We start from the raw sequence: 19,195 nt of genomic DNA, 5'->3' as shown, positions 1-19,195 counted from the left end.
CAACAGCAAGAAGGTATTCAGATAGACATCATAGACATCATTTACTGTGTTTTGCTGCATATGTTTAAATGGCACAATTCGAGTCAAAAATAAGCATTTGGAGTACAATCATTTGAAATCAATACATATTATAAATAACTATATGGAATTGCACCCATCAGTTCTCTTCATTGACACCATCCAAATCTGACACAAAAGTCAAAACGCAAGTACGAGGATCGGTTACTATAATTTCTAATACAATAACCAGTTATTTAAATAAATACAAAAGCGCAAATGTTGTAAAAAATTAACAAGAAGTGAATTAGGAGGGGAAAAAAACAAAAAGTTACATAAATTCGGCTGAGGCTTGCAGATAGCAGAGCTAAGCCCACAAATGAAATCCTAAAACGAAATATGGCTTATACGGTAGAATTCATCAGTTTTAAAAGGAGATTAATTCTTCTATCTAAGCATTTCAAGTAAAAGAAAAAAAAAATGGAAAATATGTTTAACTTTTTGAAAACACACATTTAATGCTTTTGAAAAATTTGTGCCATCTTCTACTCTAAAACCAGGTTACTTTTGTTCAGACTTGAAAATCAGGTGGATTTCAACCCACTATTACCACCACTGTATTAGATTAATAATAGTCTTATGTCTTAGATTATGCTGGGAAAGTTTTGAACTCACAGCAAAGATGGAACTGGTTTTGCACTCAGGAGCTTCTTGGCTTTTAAAATAGCATATATGAACAAGTAGGCAAGTCACTTGCTACAGTTGTGCTTATTATACAGTTTCCTTGAATTTATACAGTTTGGTGGTATACAGGTGGCATTTTCTCAACTTCTCTAAGCCTAAAGGCAGTGAAAAGATACTGGTGATATCTTGGTGGACATCCACAGCACATACAGGCAAATCTCAGTGCGCTTTAGCTATTTTTTTAAGACTCACTTGAGTAATTTGCTTCCTTTCTTAGTGTTTAGATTTGCACTCCATCGCTTGGTTGACTTAAGTTCAGCATTTTGGTCAAGCTACAATGAAATGCCCTAAAAAAAGTGATCATGTGCTTTATTACATATTAGAAAGCATAGATAACTTATTTCTTAGAACACACGGGAGTTTCAGCATGAAGCCATTTTTAAAAGTAAAGTACATTTTTAGGTTGCATCTAAGTGAATTAAAAGTGCCAGCAGAAACCATGACTTGGTTTCCAGTTGAAGCTGGTGGCAGAAATTTCTGTGTTTAATAGGACCTGGCCTGCTAGCGCTTTATATGTTGGTGTACACCTTGGAACACAAACAAAACAAACAAATAAAAAAAAATCATCAGCTGAATTCAGAAAACCAAAATCAAATGCACGAAGATAGAGAACAATTAGCAATTTGGTGGCAAGTGTCACGCTGGCGTTGAACCCAACCAGGAAACCTGTTTCACAGTGTATCCCCCTGGGCTAAGAGCCCTGATTTGACTATTTTGACTTTCAGGTCTAAGCATTGCTGTGAAACCAGCTTATGCAGCACCTTTTTTTTCTCTTTAAAAATGTCTAAGTGGTATAAAATAGTACAGAAGTTTCACAAAACTCAGGAAAGGGGGGGGGGGGGTAAAATGTGTGTAAATACACACACAATGTCATTGCATCATGGCTTGATTATGTCTCCACCAACCTGAATAGCCCAAAACAACCAAATCTACAAACTCACTGCAGCACAACATTGTGACCCAAACATTATGCAATAAAACAAATTCACTGAAACAGATACTGAGTTGTATGCTTGCCACTCAATATAAAAATTATGTACACTCCTGATTTTTCCAAATAATAAAGGTCATCGTTGAGGTTTGAGGTGATTGATTAAAAAAATGCGGCTTAAATAGTAAAAAGAGGATACAAGGTTCACATACAAATACACGCGGGTCCATAAACTAGTCCCAATGTGTCTAAAGTTCCCAGTTCCTCTGCTTGATGAATTGTTTGTTGAGTTCTCCCAGGCAAGAAGGCAATGGGTATCAGTCACTATTAAAAAGACTGCCTTAGAAATGCAGACAGACATTGAGAGGTTTCTGAATATCATTAGATTGCAACTAACCTTGTTTTCCATGTGCATATTAGCTACCATATTAGTAAATAATATTGAACTGAAATTGAAGAGTTTATTTTTAGACACAGCCCGTGGCAGTTTGCCTGATGACTAGGGATACTGAAACTGTGACTTAATCTAGCGAGATAATGTCTGAAAGTGATGAGGATCCGCTGGTGATGACACCTGTTTCGTGGCTGGAGCTTCCTCGATGTGAAGTTGAATCGTACTGGACAGATGAGGCCATGAGACTAGAGCTGCTGGTGCCACTCTGAATGCTGCTGGACAGATTCTCCAGGAACACAGGGGTCCGGTAAGGCTAAAGAGAACGGCAAACTAGTGTTTGTGTATAATAATCAGATCTCAATGCTTATAAAATAAAATAGAAAACATACAAAATTCAAAGATGTCACATTTAGTCCAGGTAAAAACTTATTGTATTGGTAAAAATCAAAATATCGCAAAAAAAAAAAAAGAAAACCTCTATACACGTCTTTATATGGAATAATATTAGCGGAAAAATAATGAAAGCAAACCTTTCTAATTAAATAAGTAAACTTCTTCATTTTGAGTTTATGGACTCTAACAAACTTGGACCACGTACCTGGGGGTCTGCTTGAAGTAACGAAAATAAGTCAAGACCTATACAAGAAAGTTAAAAAACAAAGTCATAATAAGCCAACAGTTTGCAACAAACTAATACACTTGGAAACAGATCTGATTGGACCACAGAAACAATGGCATACCTGACATATCAGTGGGAATCGTGGACAGTGTTGTATGGTGGAATGGAACTGTATAGTCTGCAATTGAGGAAGTCAAGTAGGAAGGGTCCAGAGGCTGTACATTTGGCATTCGAACCGGTGATGGCTGATAGGTCAAAACACTGAAATGAGGGGAAAAAAAAAGAAATGATAGAAAATGTCCTCCTGCGTTTCCAATCTTTCCGGAACCTCGCGGAACGTCGGGCAGTCGCTCACGGTGCCTAACGCTGCATCTCACCGGGAGTCAACCGCGTAGATGAGATAGGGATATAATTATCAGTTTTATTATATAATATAAATATTAAGTGCTTGAAAAATCTACTTGCATTACTGGCTAGTGACGGGGCGAGACACACCATAAGGTGATGTTTATTTGATTCCTAATTCCTAAGAGGTGATCACATCTTAAAAACAAAACCTGATTCGACAAAAATCGGCAGCAGCAGCAAATCGCTTGGAAGTTCTATAAAACACAGCATACGCTTTCTCTTGTGAATTCATTTAATAAAGTCTCTTGTGAATTCATTTACTTCCGTTTCTTTTTATTGGTCAGTTGATTTGTTGTGTGTGTAGCTACTTTAGGATTGTACTGCTCTTTGTTCAGCTGTCATATTTAAAAGTGCTTTCTAAGTCATTTTAAATATGATAAATTTCATTTGTTTTAATTGATTATAATGATTCATTTTAATGCTTTTAAACATTTCTTTTGCATTCAGCACATCTAAAAATATTTCTATAACTAATGAAAAAATATTTTGTTCTTATTTGTTTTGTTTAATTGAATCAATAAACTATGACCATATGCAATGTTAATGCAAGTTTATTATAATCGATGTATTTACTACCTAATAACTGAGTCACTAACATACGCATGAAAGATCTCACCAACATTGACTGAAACGCTATGCAAAATTACTTTGTACACTAATTTCTTCTGACTTTATCATTAGTATAATATAATTTCTGCTGATATATACAATGCTCCATATAACTGGCATTTTGTTACCATTAAGTATGTATTAGATTTTTTTTTCTGACAGCAATAAAATGAAACACACATTTCAGAAGCATAAAAGCCACCACTAACCCTTTGCTGCTATGCATCTCCTCAGATTTTGACATGTACAAACGCCGCTTTTTCAAGGGAGGGTCTGGTTCGGCTTCTTCGTCTGATGAGCTTTCCAGCGTCAGGTCAATCACATCAGCTTTTTTTGTACTGCTGGGCTCTGAGTGAGGAACGACTGCACTCGGACGCAAAGGGGCTGGGTCTAAAAAATAAAATAAACATCAAAGATTATGCAAAATCACACTTGCCAATTTATTTATTTATTTATTTGAGCTTTCCTTTCTCCAGTTTTTCCTAGCCTACTTGCTTTTTTACTTTCTGCTTTGAGCAGAAATCTATAAGACGACCATAAAAGAAAAATACAAAAGAAAAAATTATTAACTCTTGCAAAAATAATTCTGTTTGCCTCAATGTGTGTGTATATAAATAAAGTTAATCAATGATCGTTAACTTGCCCAATTTAAAACATCTTAACTTCTGATTTTAATGTCAGTCAGAATACACGTGATTAACTGGAAACATTTATATTTATGGCTTTAAAACGACTTTAGTAAATCATTTCTTGCCTCTAAAGACATTACGGATAATTGCTATTGACTTAATACAAAATGGTAAAAAACTGAACATAACGAATAATTAAACTATTGCTGTTTCCAGATAATTTTTTCAGGGAGAACCATGCTTTAAACAAACAATCTGTTTAAATAAACCCTGTAAAATGAGGTGAATTCAAAGCTAATTTCTGACAGAACATACACTCAATTTTGGGTAAACATGGAGATGAAACTTTCAGCGTCTCCTTCTTTGGTCTCATTGGGCACCAGGTCCCGTCCTCTTGGAACTTGATTTCGTCCACATCTGTGCAGTCATTTAATATTTCCATAAAGAGCCTAATAAGAGCGCACAAGTTAATTAGTATAATTTAATACGCTGAAACAACCTCAAGTGAGCTGTGAAGGTGTAAAAATGTCACCAGGCTAATATGAATGGAGAGGTATTCACCCATCAATGATTAGACTCTCGTATGCTGCTTTCTTGTCACACACAGGGCAGATCCAGGTGGGCTTTTTCTCGTTCATCTGAAGGTAGAGTGCGGCGTCGAAACACTGGAGATGAGAGCAGGTCACGGCTCGACACGGCACCGTAAGGCGCATCTTTCCAAGCTGAGTGAAACCAAATGAGATTTGGAAAAGAACTGACTTGAGTAAAGAACACTTTAGGGGCAAGATAGTATTAAATAAAACTTTTTCAGGACTTACTGGGCACATGAGTGAGACTCGCAAGCTGGTTGTCGCTATTTCACTGTCGGGATCTGCGGTGAGCTTTTCTTTTACTGGCACAGAGAAGGTAAATATCTCATTGTAACTAACTAAATAACTAACCACACAGCTGCAAAAGACCATATACAAAACAACGACAGCAATAAAAACTAGGTAGTTATTATTATTGTTGATGTTATTTTAAAAGCAAGCAGAGCTCACTAAGTGCTCTCGAGTGGTCGGGGTTCCTGATTCCCTTCATTCTTAATCTCTGTAGTAACAACGGTGATGTCAGCTGCCGCACCAAATACACAGACATGGAGTAAGTCTGGAAAACAGTGACAGGTGTGTAAAGTGTGAAAAATGGTAAGAATGTCACTGTTGTGATATTAGAAAGCAAAAGCTAGTTGGAAAATTACCTTTCCAATTTCAGGCGCCCACGTAACTGATATCTGATTGGGGACCGCGGAGGATAGTCTGACAAGAGATGTGATGTTCAAAGGTCTGCCTGGTCTCTTCTGCTCAACACCATTTTTAGGGGGCGGCGCATAGCCCTGACACATAAAAAAGCACCTTATAAAACACTTTTACACATAATACCATGTCATCCTGATCAAACATTACACTACAAAAGTATTTGCATATTAAAAACATCCTACATTCAAACTGTGCAGTGAAAATCCCCGGCATGTAAATACTCACTGGGAGAGGAAAGAGCTTCCCATTGACTTTGATGCAAAGACTATTGGGATAGTTGTCCTCTTGAGGGCAGCTAGTCTCTGAAAGGCAGAAGCTGACAGCAAACACAAACGGTTATTCCTGTGTTCATTTGTAAATGTATTCAGAACTTGTAAAGATGAATGATATCACACCGGACGTCTTACCGGAGTTGTATTTGAACCATATAATCTCTTCTGCCACCAGGACGAAAATCCCTTTCGACAATGAAGGAAGGAAAATGAAAAACACATGCGGTGTAACAAATCAGAACTAAATATTTATTTAAATTAGGTCCTTACCGTGAAATGCAAACTTCCCGCACTTGCTGTGGGGTCAAGGCAAAAATAAAGTATTTTTCTTGATGGAACCTCTGAACAGGACTGGCTCCTGTATGTAAAATATCAAAGAAAAAAAACAAAAAACATACATATACAGTACATATTTAGTTTTTCTAATTAATTCAATAATTAACCCGAGTTAAGATTTTTTTAAATGACTATGCAAAATCTAATTGATTGTAAGACTATATGCATTTTGTATAAATAAAAAATTATTATTATTATTATTGTTTATAATTAAAGAAGAATATAATTAATCTAAACTTAGATCTTCTTACACAGTAAGAAATCCAGGCATTTATAAATTTGAAAAGACATTTGCACATGTTGGCAGGTTATGCAAAACCTGCCCCAGGTCTTAAACTAAAACAAGCTAAGCACAACTACCTAAACTTGATGGTTTAATCAAAACGTCCAACACGTCATAAAACGGCAGAGACTTCATCTGGACGTCCGGGTGGACGGGAGGCATGAGTGGTGTCGGCTGCTGCATGTTCATCCTGGGCTTTGGGTCATGTAACGCAGCCGAGTTAACAGGCACCAAGTGCTGATGATGACGAGGCAAGTCTGACGTACTAGCACCAAAAGAAAGGTCCAGGCTCACAACTGGTGAGCTCTCTTCAGAGTCTAGGTATGAATTTATGCTTGACTTTAGAGCAGACAGCTCTGCAAGACTGTCTAATGTCCTCGGGTATCTCCGGCGATAGAGGTCCTTGATTTTGAGCTGCACGGCAGGGCTACAGTCACTCTTTAGCAAATGCAAAGCTCTCAGCAGAAGTTCATCTTTGCGACCACTCTTGTTCCTTTCGGCAAAACCTAGCAGTACCTGGAGCTCCGAGACGCGGAAACTTGATATCATATTCTGAGAAAGAGAAAAAAACAACAAAGAGAATGCAAATCAGTGTGACAAAGGCAGATAGTAAAAACAGGCGAATGGCAGGCCCTAGAACATGTCTGTACACAGTAAAAGTAAACGTGCACTTAAAGAATGATTTATTTTCATTATCAATTAAAGTAATGGATGTTGCTTTTTAAAATAGATTTATAAATCAGTAATGAAAATTTGAGTCTTTGCTTTAAACAGCAATCTAGATTAATTATAACGTTACCAATCTAAACAAGTATTATTTTGACTGAAAACAAAACCTTGACTAAACCAGAGACAAAACTTGAACCAAACCAGGTACAAATCTAGGTTTCTGCAAAACAATTTATTTCTCAATTCAACAGGGTCAAATGACATTCAATATATATACACTGTCTATAATTAATTTGCTCATCTTTTTTTTATTCTAGAAAAACTAAATCCTAACATCCAGATTGTTCATGCTAAGAATAATCCCAGGAACAACGGAATAAAAACTGGAAATTGTAAACCGCACAGTTTAGGGATTATTTTAAAGCCAAGAACTGTCAGAAAAAGCCAGCTTTATTCTGTATACAGGGTTGCAGGGGGCCTGGAGCCTATCCCAGGAGACTTAGCGTACAACCTGGACGGGGTGCCATTCCATCGCAGGGGAACGCCAATTCACCTAATGGGAGGAAACTGGCATATCCGGAGAAAACCCACCAAGCACGGGCAGAACATACAAACTCCATGCACACAAACCCAAGGTGGGAATCGAACCCAGACCCTGGAGGTGCGAGGCGACAGTGCTAACCACCATGCCAGCTAAAGACAGATTAATTTTATTAATTCGTATACATTGCTTCACACCTTTACGTTTTTTATTATTAATGTTAAAAAACATTAATAATAAAAACCGAAAAGGTGTGAAGCAATGACAAGGAACAATTTCTAAACAAGTGAATTACAGGAGATAACATTTATTCTATTATAAGTTTATTCTAATCTGATACTGGATACTTTAAGCAAAAAAACATACTGGTGCTTTAAAGGTATTATTAAATTAAGAATAATAATAACATTAATAATAGCTAGACAGGAGCATACCTCAGCTAGCTAGGTATCTATAGCAAACTGCCTCTATTAATGTCTCGTGTCTACTTCTAAATTAATATGCATTCCTAACAAACAAACAAAAACCCAAATCAACCTAATACATAAAGCCTGTAACAGACAGTTACATAGACATCTCTAAGGAAACAGTGTTAAGTTAGTTAGCTACTGAGCTAAAATGCTAACAGACAATAACAAAAGATTGACCATGACATTCCCGCACACACAGTTATTTTCAGAATGTTATAAATCTCTTAAATCAGTATAAACTGACAAAACTCTAATGAGAACTGAGCACTAAAACCACAAACGCAGACTGATAAAGACATGTAGCTGAAGCCCAAGCACCTTGATAGCTAGCGAAGCAGCTGGAAGCTAGCAGGCTAGGCGGCTAGTGCTAGCAGTTTAGAACAGGTCCGGGCTTCATAGTGTCGACTCTCTGGCCTACCGACTGCGAAAAAAACAACATATCGACGCTCCTTGGGCGATAAAACGATGCTAATTGACTGTTTTTGGGTTGTTTATAAAGAAATAAAACGATAACAGGTCAAACCTAGCAAAGAAAACTTTTAAAAACTCCGACAAGTGCAAAGCAGCGGCCAGCTATCAGAACACTTTCGCCTACCCGTAACTCCTCAACATCCGCCATTTTCTGGCTGCGTTCATCCTGCCCGAGCGAGATGTTGACCCACGTGACCTGGTCAAGCCTGAGCGCCTGTATAACCAGGGTCGCGTCCCAAACCGTTAATACGGAAGTACACTAGAGTATTAAATTTCATCACTTACCTACTCCTCTATACCGCTTTATCCCTTATTCAGGGTCACGGGGACCTGGAGGTTATCCCAGGAGGCTTAGGGCACACGACGGGGTACACCCTGGACAGGGTGCCAATCCATCACAAAACACACACACACACACACACACACACACACACAACGGAAAGCCAGTTAACCTAATCTGCATGTCTTTGGACTGTGGAAGGAAACCGGAGTACCCGAGGGCAACCCAGAAAGCACACTCCATATATACAGATCCAGAGGCGGGAATCGGACTTAGAATCTGGAGGTGCGAGGCCTCAGTGCTAACACCACCATGCCACCAAAAACAGAACTGTAAATTTAAGACAGTACATACAGACAGGTTGTAGATTGCACAATGTCTATCTCACATATAGTCAGTATACACAGGGTAATTTGAGAACTGACAAGAAGTTACTAGTGCATCATAAGAACAAAAACAATATATAAGGAGCATATAAATAAATTATACAAATTGCAAGTTAATAAAAGAGAGAGAAAAGAGGTTAAATTGCAGTGCAGCCATGATGAGCAATCCTATATGTGACAAGGTGACAACAGTGCAAATAGTATTAATTGTGTAAATACAAAAAGTACAGTAATTGTGCAAAGAGCGGCGTGAAAGTGACACTGAAATTAATTTCATGCGTAATTGCAAAATATGCAAGAGATTTAGCAGACCCTGAAGCTGAGTTATACGTGTAACACCATGCTGTATATAGCAGACGAGCCTAGACCTCTTAGTCCACTCTCAGGGATTTTTTTAGGTCCTTCATATCTATATTAATACTGCATAGTTAAACTTTAAACAAGCAATACCAATGTATATCAATAAATAATAAAATCAAAGAACAAACCAAAACTTTGTAGATCTGGATGAAGTAAGCAGAATTTATTGCAGCAGTAAAATCCAAATGAGCCGTACTTAAATGCTTAAGTGGCAAACTCAAGCATCTTCAAGAGCAGACTGACTTGTCAAGTGTATGCACATTCCTTATATACAGTTTCACAAATGGTTGGGTGCCAACAGTCCTCTACACAGCATTCTCAGGAGAATGGGTCCATTCATGTCGAGAATGGTGATGCCAATCCTGGTCCCACCAAATGACGTCGCACACCCACTCCTTACCCGCATGTCCCTTCGCCTGCAGGGTCCGAGTTTAGCGCTGATCTATTGCCAATTTGTTATGATTTTGCCATTCAGACCGATTTCAAAGTGTCTGTCAGTACACAAACTAGTGATAGTGTTACCGTTGGCACCCAAACTGATTTTACTCCTGCACCGTCTGTGAACAGACGCATTTCAACTTTTATACCTCTTACTGAACTTCCTGTGGCTGTTGTTCTTGCTCAGAGAGTATTGCTTACTGATTTGTGATATCTTATCTACTTTGGATACAATTCGGATGCTTACCCCGGCCCTCCATGTCTTTGTTGGGGTCCCATACTCTGTATGCACCAATTTGTGACCAATCCTTACATTACACTGAGTATTCTTAAACCTTAATTTTGCCTGTGTTCTGTGGCTAAATAGGTTCACATGTTCCATACACACTGTTCTTTAAACCTGTTCTTGTTAGCATTTCTGTACGTTCGTTTCCTTTACTGTATAATATTCCTCTATTGCATCACTGTCTGTGCTATTACATCACTGTATTGCGCTTTCTTAAAGCTTGTTCTTATTTAAACACACAAGTACATGCTCTATGATTGCTCACATCACACTCCCATGTCCTTGTAGTGAGGTGTTAAAGAGCCTCGGCTTCTGAAACAAAGGATTTTCTTTGTAGCAGAAGTCTTCCACTGAACACATTCTTCCGTTTGCAGAAAACTATGTGCAGTGGGTGGTCGCAGCTGGCCATGATGGACAACATTTTGTTTAGTGTCCTCTCTGCCACTTCCTCGAGAAAGTCCAGCTCCAAAACAACCACCCGAACCAGCTTTTCTGACCACCTTGTCCAATCACTTGGCATCCCTTCTTTTGAGGTTACTTCCCCAGCTTACCACCGTGTAGAAAGGTACACTGGCGATGACCAACTGATAAAACATCAACAGGATCTTATTACATAGGTTGAAAGATCCAAGTCTCTGCAGGAAGAACAGCTGACTCTGATCTTCCTTATACAGATAGTTCTCTGATCAGTCCAGTTTGTCATCCAGTTGTAGCCCCAGGTATCTGTATGACCTGACTCTCTCAACATCCACCTTCTCGATGGAGACAGGTAACAGGGGAGACCCGGACAGCCGAAAGTGAATAACCATCTCCTTGGTCTTAGTGATGCCCGTTCAAACGTCTTCATGATGTGAGAGGACAGTGTCTTAGGCTTAACCTTGTTGGGTTGGAGTCTCCTCAGTTCTCTTCTGACATGTTGTGCTGTGATGGTGGGGGGCAGCTGGGCTCCTTGCTGTAGTGTGGGTGAGGACTGTAGTTGAGGGGGAGGGGACATTACAGGACAGACAACTGATAAAGGATCGAGGCAGTCAAACCAGTTGAAGAACTGCTTGAACTCATTGGCCCTCACCACAATCCCAACTATTACACTGGTGTCCTTTTTTTCTTTCTTTTTTTTTTTTGACAGCCTAAGATGTTTTTTGTTCCATCCCAGACCACCCTCATGTTGTTTTCCACTTTCCTTTCATATGCCTCCTTGGCCTCCTTCAGACTGTACTGAATGCGGTTGATCTCAGCCTTGCCACTATCCTCAAAAGCCTTCTCCTTCAGGTTAAGTAATTCACTTCATCTTCACAGTGAGGTGCCACATACAGACACAAACTCTATAATAACACCTCAAAACATCACAAACATGCATTCATTTATTTATTCATCTTCTATATCATTTATCCTGTACAGGGTCATGGCAAGCCTGAAGCTTTTTCCAGGAGACTTTGGCCATTAGGTGGGGCATCACAGACCAAACACACACACACACACACACACACACTACTGACAATTTTGGGCACACCAATTAGCCTAATCTGCATGTCTTTGGACTGTCAGAGGAAACTGAAGTACCCGGAGGAAACGCACCAAGCATGGGGAAGACATGCAAGCTCCATGCACACAGACCCCAAATGAAGCCTCAATAATGCAAGCGCGCACCACTATCTCACTGTGCTGCCCTAATTATTTAGATAATAACTTTTTCATTTTAAGCTGAATACAAATGTTTAAATAAATTTAGAGACATGAATGAATTGCCTGTCAGGAGTTTTTGCAAACACTTAATTTGTCCAGCAGAGGGCAGTATAAGAATGTATGTGAGACTTACTTAGGAAAGATGACAACTAGAATATTTATACAGTATGTAAAAAAAGCCCTGTTTTTTCCCCCAATATCCAGTTGAAACTAATTCTAGTCTACTTTATGTCTACTTCTTTAAGAAAACATGTATACCTCACACTATCCATACACCACCTGCTTCTCAACTTTTAAACAAACAAACAAACAAACAAACAAAAAAATTTGTATATTTTTTGCAATCCAGTTTAATTATTACATATACATTAAGGGTTACTCGAGAACCATGCTTCTGTTTTTCCCCACTTTCCTGCATGTTTATCAGTTCATTACCCCCTTTAGTTCATACGCTCTGTCTATTTATCAGCATTGGGACCAACATTGTTTTTGTAGTGGTCAAAGGGCAAAAATCCCTCATCCATCTTTGTACAATGAACTTGAATGGTCCGCTGGAGGTGTGGAGAAACAAGATCTCGACATACCTACTCGGGAAAAAAAGAATTCAACTAGTACTTTAAGAAGGTGTAAAATATTTTCATCTATTTTAATCTGGTTTACTTCATTGATACTGAGCAAAACTATATAAATAAAATATATGAGATGACACGAGCTATTAATGTCATTCGTTACAAAAAAAAATCCTCATTTTACATATCATGGTGTACATGAGGTTACACGGGACAGTACACAGTTCTGTTACAAGAACATTTTTTAATCTCTCTGTAAATATTTATATTAACATGTCTGGCTTCCTTTTGGATGAATAATTAAAGCAACATCTGGCAAACCCGTCCTGCAGGTTTTAGACTGGTTATCCTACTTTTTCTTTTTACTTTACATTGTATTTTTTTTTACATGTTTATTGTTGTATTAATCATTGTATTTCGTAATTTTAATGCTATTATTTTTTTTTAAACAAACAAAAAAAACCAAAAGATTTAATTCATTTTAAACAATCTTTCAAATGGGGCTCATCAGGTTGAGGCACTGGTTTGCTGATTGAAGGGGTTGGAGGTTTGAACTCCGATACTGCTGGGTTGCCACTTTTGGGCCCCTGAGCAAGGACCTTTACCTTATTCCCATATAGATGCAGGGCATCATCAGTGAAACACTCACATATATTTTATGTCAGTTAGCAGCCTGAGACAGAAATATTACATTTTGAAAGTGAAGCAGCTCCTTTTTACAGATTTTTAAAAAACAACCAAACAACCAAACAAAAGCTCTGAAAAGAATGGGTTAATTTCTGAAGAGTTTCAAGTTCTGCATGAACTCATGGAACTCAAGTGCCTCCTAATGCAAGGCCAAAAAGCCGTATAGTGATTTGTGGCATTTCTTTATTGAGAAAACCACAGATGTAAAAGATTGCAAATCCTATTATGGTTCAAAAGCATTAAAGCTAGTGTTGAAGCTTAGGACAGAAACAAATCCCAGATCGCTGTGCAATGGAAAGTGTATATTGTGCGTAATGGTGCTTGGAAACATTACCATGCAGGTTAGTGGGTGCTGCTCTAAGCAATAAACAGAGCCAGTTCGCTTTCTCATAAATATCTGTACGCTTTTTCAAAATATAAAGAGGCTTTGTCTGTATTATATTTTATTGTTCTTCATAATTGTTGACAACATCTTTTTGACATTTTTATATCCGACTTTGCCAATGGGGGGAGGGGGGGGGGATGTTATTGAGAAAGAAAAATTCTTCCACTATTTTTAGTATTACTAAATTATGTTCCCTTCTGAAAAAGACAAAAGCTAAATGATCATTTGACATGTTGCAGCCAGTCAACAATGCTTTTAATTTAATTCAATTTAGATACAATTAAACCGACAATGCTAAATGTAATAAATGTAATGTAAGAATGTTGAACAGGAGAATAAAGAATAATGTGATAACGTGTTCCCTCCTATGTAATTATCACATTATACGCCCTGTGACTGGAGCTTGGCAGCCTTTTAGACAATTAAATAATTTACTGACAGCCTGTTGACTCATATAATGACTCATATATTTATTTGATCAAACTGATGATAAGGAACAGGTAAGACAAACTACAGTTGAATTTCAATAGAACCCTAAAATGTAGCACAGTTGTTATTATTATAATAAAAAAAATATTGTGCACACACACACACATATGTATTTATATATATAATTTTATTATGATATTTCCCTTCCCCATTAATGTGCTTGGATCCATCACTCTGTGGAGGTGTTGGGAAACAACTGAATCAGACTGAGAAACCATTTAAAGGCTCAGGAAACCTTTGCAGGTTAATTAGCTGATCAGAACGTGACACCATGAGTCTTCAATATTGACCCTTTCCCATATTCTAATTTTTATAAGATAAATTTTGGGTTTTCATTAGCTGTAAGCCATAATCATTCAAATTAAAAGAAATACACACTTGAAATATATCAGTCTGTGTGTAACAAATCTATATAATGTTTTTAAAATCGAATTATTCTTATATTCTAATTCATTGAGATTACTTGTATATAAATTTGAGATGTATATATTTTAATAAATATTGAATTCTCTAGCACGAAGATTTTCAGCTCTTTCTGTAAGTGACTAACAGTGAAAAGCTTAAAAAGTATAAACACTGACCTGTTTTCTTTTTGTCTCTTTTTCTTTTTTTTAAAGTTATGGAACAGTGATTGATAAGGGCACCCAGTATAGCCATTTAAGCCCACAACCTGGCCAAAGTGCCAAAGGCATCTAATTACACTACCTGAGAACTCTGCTAAAGAAACAGACACACCTGCGGCTTTGCCTTTATTAACCTTGACTCCTGTTATTGGCAGCACTTTGACAGAAACAAGACCCCAATTATTGTTAGAATCAAAGCTGCTGCTGCTAAGCTCAGGAATGAGTGTATAGAAATCCGTGGCCTTAAAGTGGCTTGTTAGACCGCTTAGTGCTAACTCTGCCGGGACTCGGCTTGTCAGCTACCTGCCTCTGCTGGCATTGTTATTCCAACATAAAATCGAACAAATATGGTGGTTGTTGTATCAGTAACAACCAGACCAACAGAAACAAAGTGCTGATTTTGTGGTGTATTTCACCTACAAAGTTCACTTATTGTTAGTGTTGACACAATGAAGTGTGTGAAGTGAAGTGCTTTATTACAGTCACTAATTAAATTAATGACATTTAAAATGAATGATTAAACAGTTTTTCCGGCTAAACTCAACTGTTCAGCTGATTTCTTTATAGAAATTTTTAGAAATTATTCTCATTAAAAATCCAGTAAAGAAATACATCAAAGAAATAAAATGACACATATTATAAGTTTAGGAACCATATTACTTACATTTAATCAAATAATCAAGTGGCAAGGTTTGCATAGGCTGAGAATGAAACAAATAAGAACATGACACACTATACACATGCTATAATAGAATAAATAGTTTTGTTAAATGTATTCAGGTGGCACGGTGGCTTAGTGGTTAGCACTGTCGCCTTGCACCTTCATGGGGCGGGTTTGGTTCCCGGCTAGGTTCGGATGCATGGAGTTTCCATGTTCTCCCTGTGCTTGGTTGGTTTCCTCCACCAATCCAAACCCCAGTTTAGGCTAATTGTGCCCGTAGTGTGTTTATGCTCTGCAATGAATTGGCACCCTGTTCAGGGTGTACCCCCACCTTGTGTCCTCGACCCTGCATACAGGATAAAGTGGTATAGACGATGAGTTAGTGAGTGAGAGTACATGTATTTAAGATTCTAAATCAATTAAATAAATAAAAAATTCTTACTCATTTTTACTTATCAAGTTAGAGACAGTACAATCCGAACAGTACAACACAGCATAAAACAAGATTTAAGTATTATATCTCAAAAAATCATGGTTTACCAATATGCACGGATCAGCCATAACATTATGACCTGAATTATGAAAGATGACGTGGATAACACTGATCATCTCGTTATAGTGGCACATGGAAGTTGGTGTGATATTTCAGGCAGCAAGTGAACATTTTGTCCCTGAAGTTGACGTGTTGGAAGCAAAAACAAATGGGCAAGCGTAAGGATTTCAGCAACTTTGACAAATGTTTGCCAAAATGTGATGGCGAGATAACTGGGTCCGAGCAACTTAAAAACTGCAGATCTTGCCATTTTCCCATGGTCAGGACCTACCAAAAGTGGTCCAAGAAAGAAAAACCTGACCCCTGTCTATTGGCAAAATAGTCTACAATCAGACCTAGACCATGGGGCAATGGAAGAAGGTTGCCTGGTCTGCTGAATCACGTTAAGATCTTTAATAAAGGAATATGTTACCTTACATTATGTGTGTACCAATATTATCAAGATATTCCACCTTGGAGCTTTTGATCACATAGCCAGCACATGACCATGCCTTTTTTTTTATATAAAATTCTGAATATTTTACTGTACCACGATTAGTCAAAAGTGGACATTATGCTGCTGATCAAACCACTATTATGTGGTAGAACCACATCCCATTGTGATGTGGAAAAGCAGTGACCATGAAGAAGGGCCTCTATTTGTAAGGCAAAACAGTCACATAAGCAAAGCTTAACATGAGGGCAGCTGTGTTTGTTAGGATGTCAGCATGTTTGTAGTATTGCATTCATCATCTAGCTTCGTACCTATGCTCTGGCTTTGTGCGCTTCTTTGAATTTGCATTTTAAATGTGTCATGTCACCCACACAATGGCAAGTACTCACCTAGTCTAGGTTTCAGATGCCTGGTCTGGAAAAGTACACTGACCTCAAAAAAGGACATTGTGAAATGTGTGTTGATTGTATCACGGCTTCAAAATGATAGATATTTGTCAGGTTATAAGCAGGAGCTTTATTTTTGGTTATAATGACAAGTACTTTCCGATACGTTGCGTGTAAAAGGCAGGGCGTTTTTATTTTGTCCAATAAACATGCAAGCGCATCGTTTTAAGCTTTTAAATACAATGCATGAGAAAAGACTCTGTTATTAATATTCCTTTCTGACAGAAGCACTTATGGTGAGGTAAGTTAGATTTATGAATGGTCAATGAAGAAACAGTAGACAATTTATAGTGAATCCAAAGAGATCAATGGCTTTGACAATTTTTTTGTTAGTATGGTGTTTGTCACCTTAGCAATCGAAGATTTTCATGGTGAGGGAGTCAACGGGGGGGGGGGGGGGGGGTTTAACTATCTATCTATCTATCTATCTATCTATCTATCTATCTATATATCTATCTATATATCTATCTATCTATCTACGTATGTGTGCGTATGTGTGTCTGTTGGGAAAATGCTGAGATGCAGGCTGGGATGCTTCCAGATCGAGTCTGGTTCCTCTCAAGGATTCTTCCTATTGTGATCTCAATAAGTTTTTCCTTGCCACCTTCGCCATCAACTTGCTCATCAGGGACTGACAGATAATTATAGTCTATACTCGTTAAAAAATAAAATAAAATACAAATAAAAAGTGGCTCTTGATGCATTGACTCCAGCCTCACTCCATTCCTTGTAAAGCTCTCCCAAGTTCTTGAATTGGCTTTACTTGACAATCTTCCAAAGGTTGCTTGGTCACCTTTTACTACCACATTTTCCCCTTCTAGTCAAATTTCCATGAACATGTTTTGACAGCACTTTCTGTGGCTTATTCTCCTTATGGAGCGTGTCGATGATCATCTTTTGGACATCTTTGGTGTTACCCATGCGTGTTCAGAACTAGACCAAGAGATACACAATATTTGTACTTTATAAATAGTGATTTAATTAAACTTGAAATAAAATATTCTAATATTTTAATATACTGGATTTATAGTTTATTTATTCTAATATTTTAATATACTGGATTTATATATATATAAAATTTGTTTGTTTGTTAGTCATATATATATATATATATATATGTTACGAACATGGAATATACACTGAGTAATGCAGTGAACCGGCAGGAAAGGTAGGTATCGGACCTGCTGGTGTGGTTAAATGGTCAATAAACCTAATAACACATGACAAGAACATACAATTAGGCCAGGTTCGAATCCCGCCTCTGCTGCATGCATGTTCTTCCCGTGCTCGGTGGGTTTCCTCCTGGTACTCTGGTTTTCTTCCAAAGACAGTCCAAAGACATACAGATTAGGTTAATCGGTGTTCCCAAATAGTGTGTGAATGTGTGTGTGCCTGTGTGTATGTGTGAGTGCCCTTTGATAAATTGCCACCCCATCCAGGGTGTACCCCGCCTCATACTCTACGTCTCCTGGGATAGGCTCCCGGCCCCCACGACTCTGTATACAAGATAAAGCGGTAGAGACAATGCGTGAGTGAGTGATTGAGATAGTGGAAAGTTGCAGGTCCTAGAGATTGCTTAGTATCAATATGTGATATAATGAATACACTACTTTTAAAAGTTGGGTCATGGACTGTGACCTAGATAGCCACTAAAAGAAAATAATTCCCTCACTTCACTATATCTTCAGATTAATAACAGGACCGTTCAGTTCTCCTCCCCTCTCCGCTCAGATATCTCTCATGCTCAGTGTCGACAGGGCAAATAGAAGAGGCACGGATCATCAATGCTTGTTTAGAGCTTCTTTCTCTGATGTGATATGGAAAAAATTAACAGAACGCTGCAGGTATGTGGCTGAGAAAAATTAAATAATTTTCTTGTATTGCATAAACTAAATGTATATTTATTTTAAACAATATTATACAAATATTTCGACTTAGGAGGAGCTTAAAGATTAGCATTTGTTGGAAAGTCCCTAATTTGCAATCACAGATTTTATGCGTCTTGCCACGCTTTCCACTAGTCTTTTACATTGCTGTTCTGGAATTTTTGCCCCAACAGTGACATGAATTCCCAGCTTTGTTTGATGACTTGTGACCATCAATTTTGCTCTTTTATATTCGTGAGGTTTTTAATTTTGGATCGCCATCCACACCTTGATTGGTCTGGCTGTGTCGTATATATATACCGCTTCCATAATAACCAAGTACGTGGCTTAATTCATGTGTCCTTCAGAAAGACAAATCTGTC

The 19,195-nt window shown here is 37.9% G+C and overlaps 1 protein-coding gene across 2 annotated transcripts; it reads right to left on the bottom strand.

The window, feature by feature from the left end:
- Positions 1-16: 16 nt before the first annotated feature.
- On the bottom strand, positions 17-8,866 carry pias2 (protein inhibitor of activated STAT, 2). 2 transcript variants are annotated; one of them, XM_053480544.1, is made up of 14 exons: positions 8,793-8,866; positions 6,595-7,069; positions 6,169-6,256; positions 6,034-6,084; positions 5,852-5,942; positions 5,569-5,703; positions 5,372-5,477; positions 5,150-5,223; positions 4,893-5,053; positions 4,647-4,780; positions 3,912-4,092; positions 2,807-2,946; positions 2,665-2,702; positions 17-2,379 (listed from the first exon to the last, which is right to left on the bottom strand). In XM_053480544.1, exons 1-14 carry the CDS (start codon positions 8,814-8,816, stop codon positions 2,194-2,196), a joined length of 1,884 nt encoding a protein of 627 aa, XP_053336519.1. In that variant the 5' UTR covers positions 8,817-8,866; the 3' UTR covers positions 17-2,193. The 2 variants fall into 2 exon arrangements, with proteins under 2 accessions (XP_053336519.1, XP_053336520.1); XM_053480545.1 differs by having other exon boundaries at positions 8,516-8,828.
- Between the last annotated feature and the right edge of the window lie 10,329 nt (positions 8,867-19,195).

The sequence above is a fragment of the Clarias gariepinus genome, chromosome 21, assembly GCF_024256425.1.
Source record: "Clarias gariepinus isolate MV-2021 ecotype Netherlands chromosome 21, CGAR_prim_01v2, whole genome shotgun sequence".
In the NCBI taxonomy this organism is placed as follows: domain Eukaryota; kingdom Metazoa; phylum Chordata; class Actinopteri; order Siluriformes; family Clariidae; genus Clarias; species Clarias gariepinus.
The sequence above is the reverse complement of the archived record's forward strand: the minus strand, read 5'-3'. Positions and strand labels throughout refer to the sequence as shown.

What these genes read in the sequence shown, in the direction of transcription:
- pias2 (XM_053480544.1), bottom strand. Translation starts at nt 8,816, where the DNA reads ATGGCGGATGTTGAGGAGTTACGG. An exon ending in CGGGAAGTTTGCATTTCACG is followed by an intron (nt 6,085 to 6,168) that starts GTAAGGACCTAA and finishes CATTGTCGAAAG; the next exon opens with GGATTTTCGTCCTGGTGGCA. An exon ending in GAGATGCATAGCAGCAAAGG is followed by an intron (nt 2,947 to 3,911) that starts GTTAGTGGTGGC and finishes CCCTCATTTCAG; the next exon opens with TGTTTTGACCTATCAGCCAT.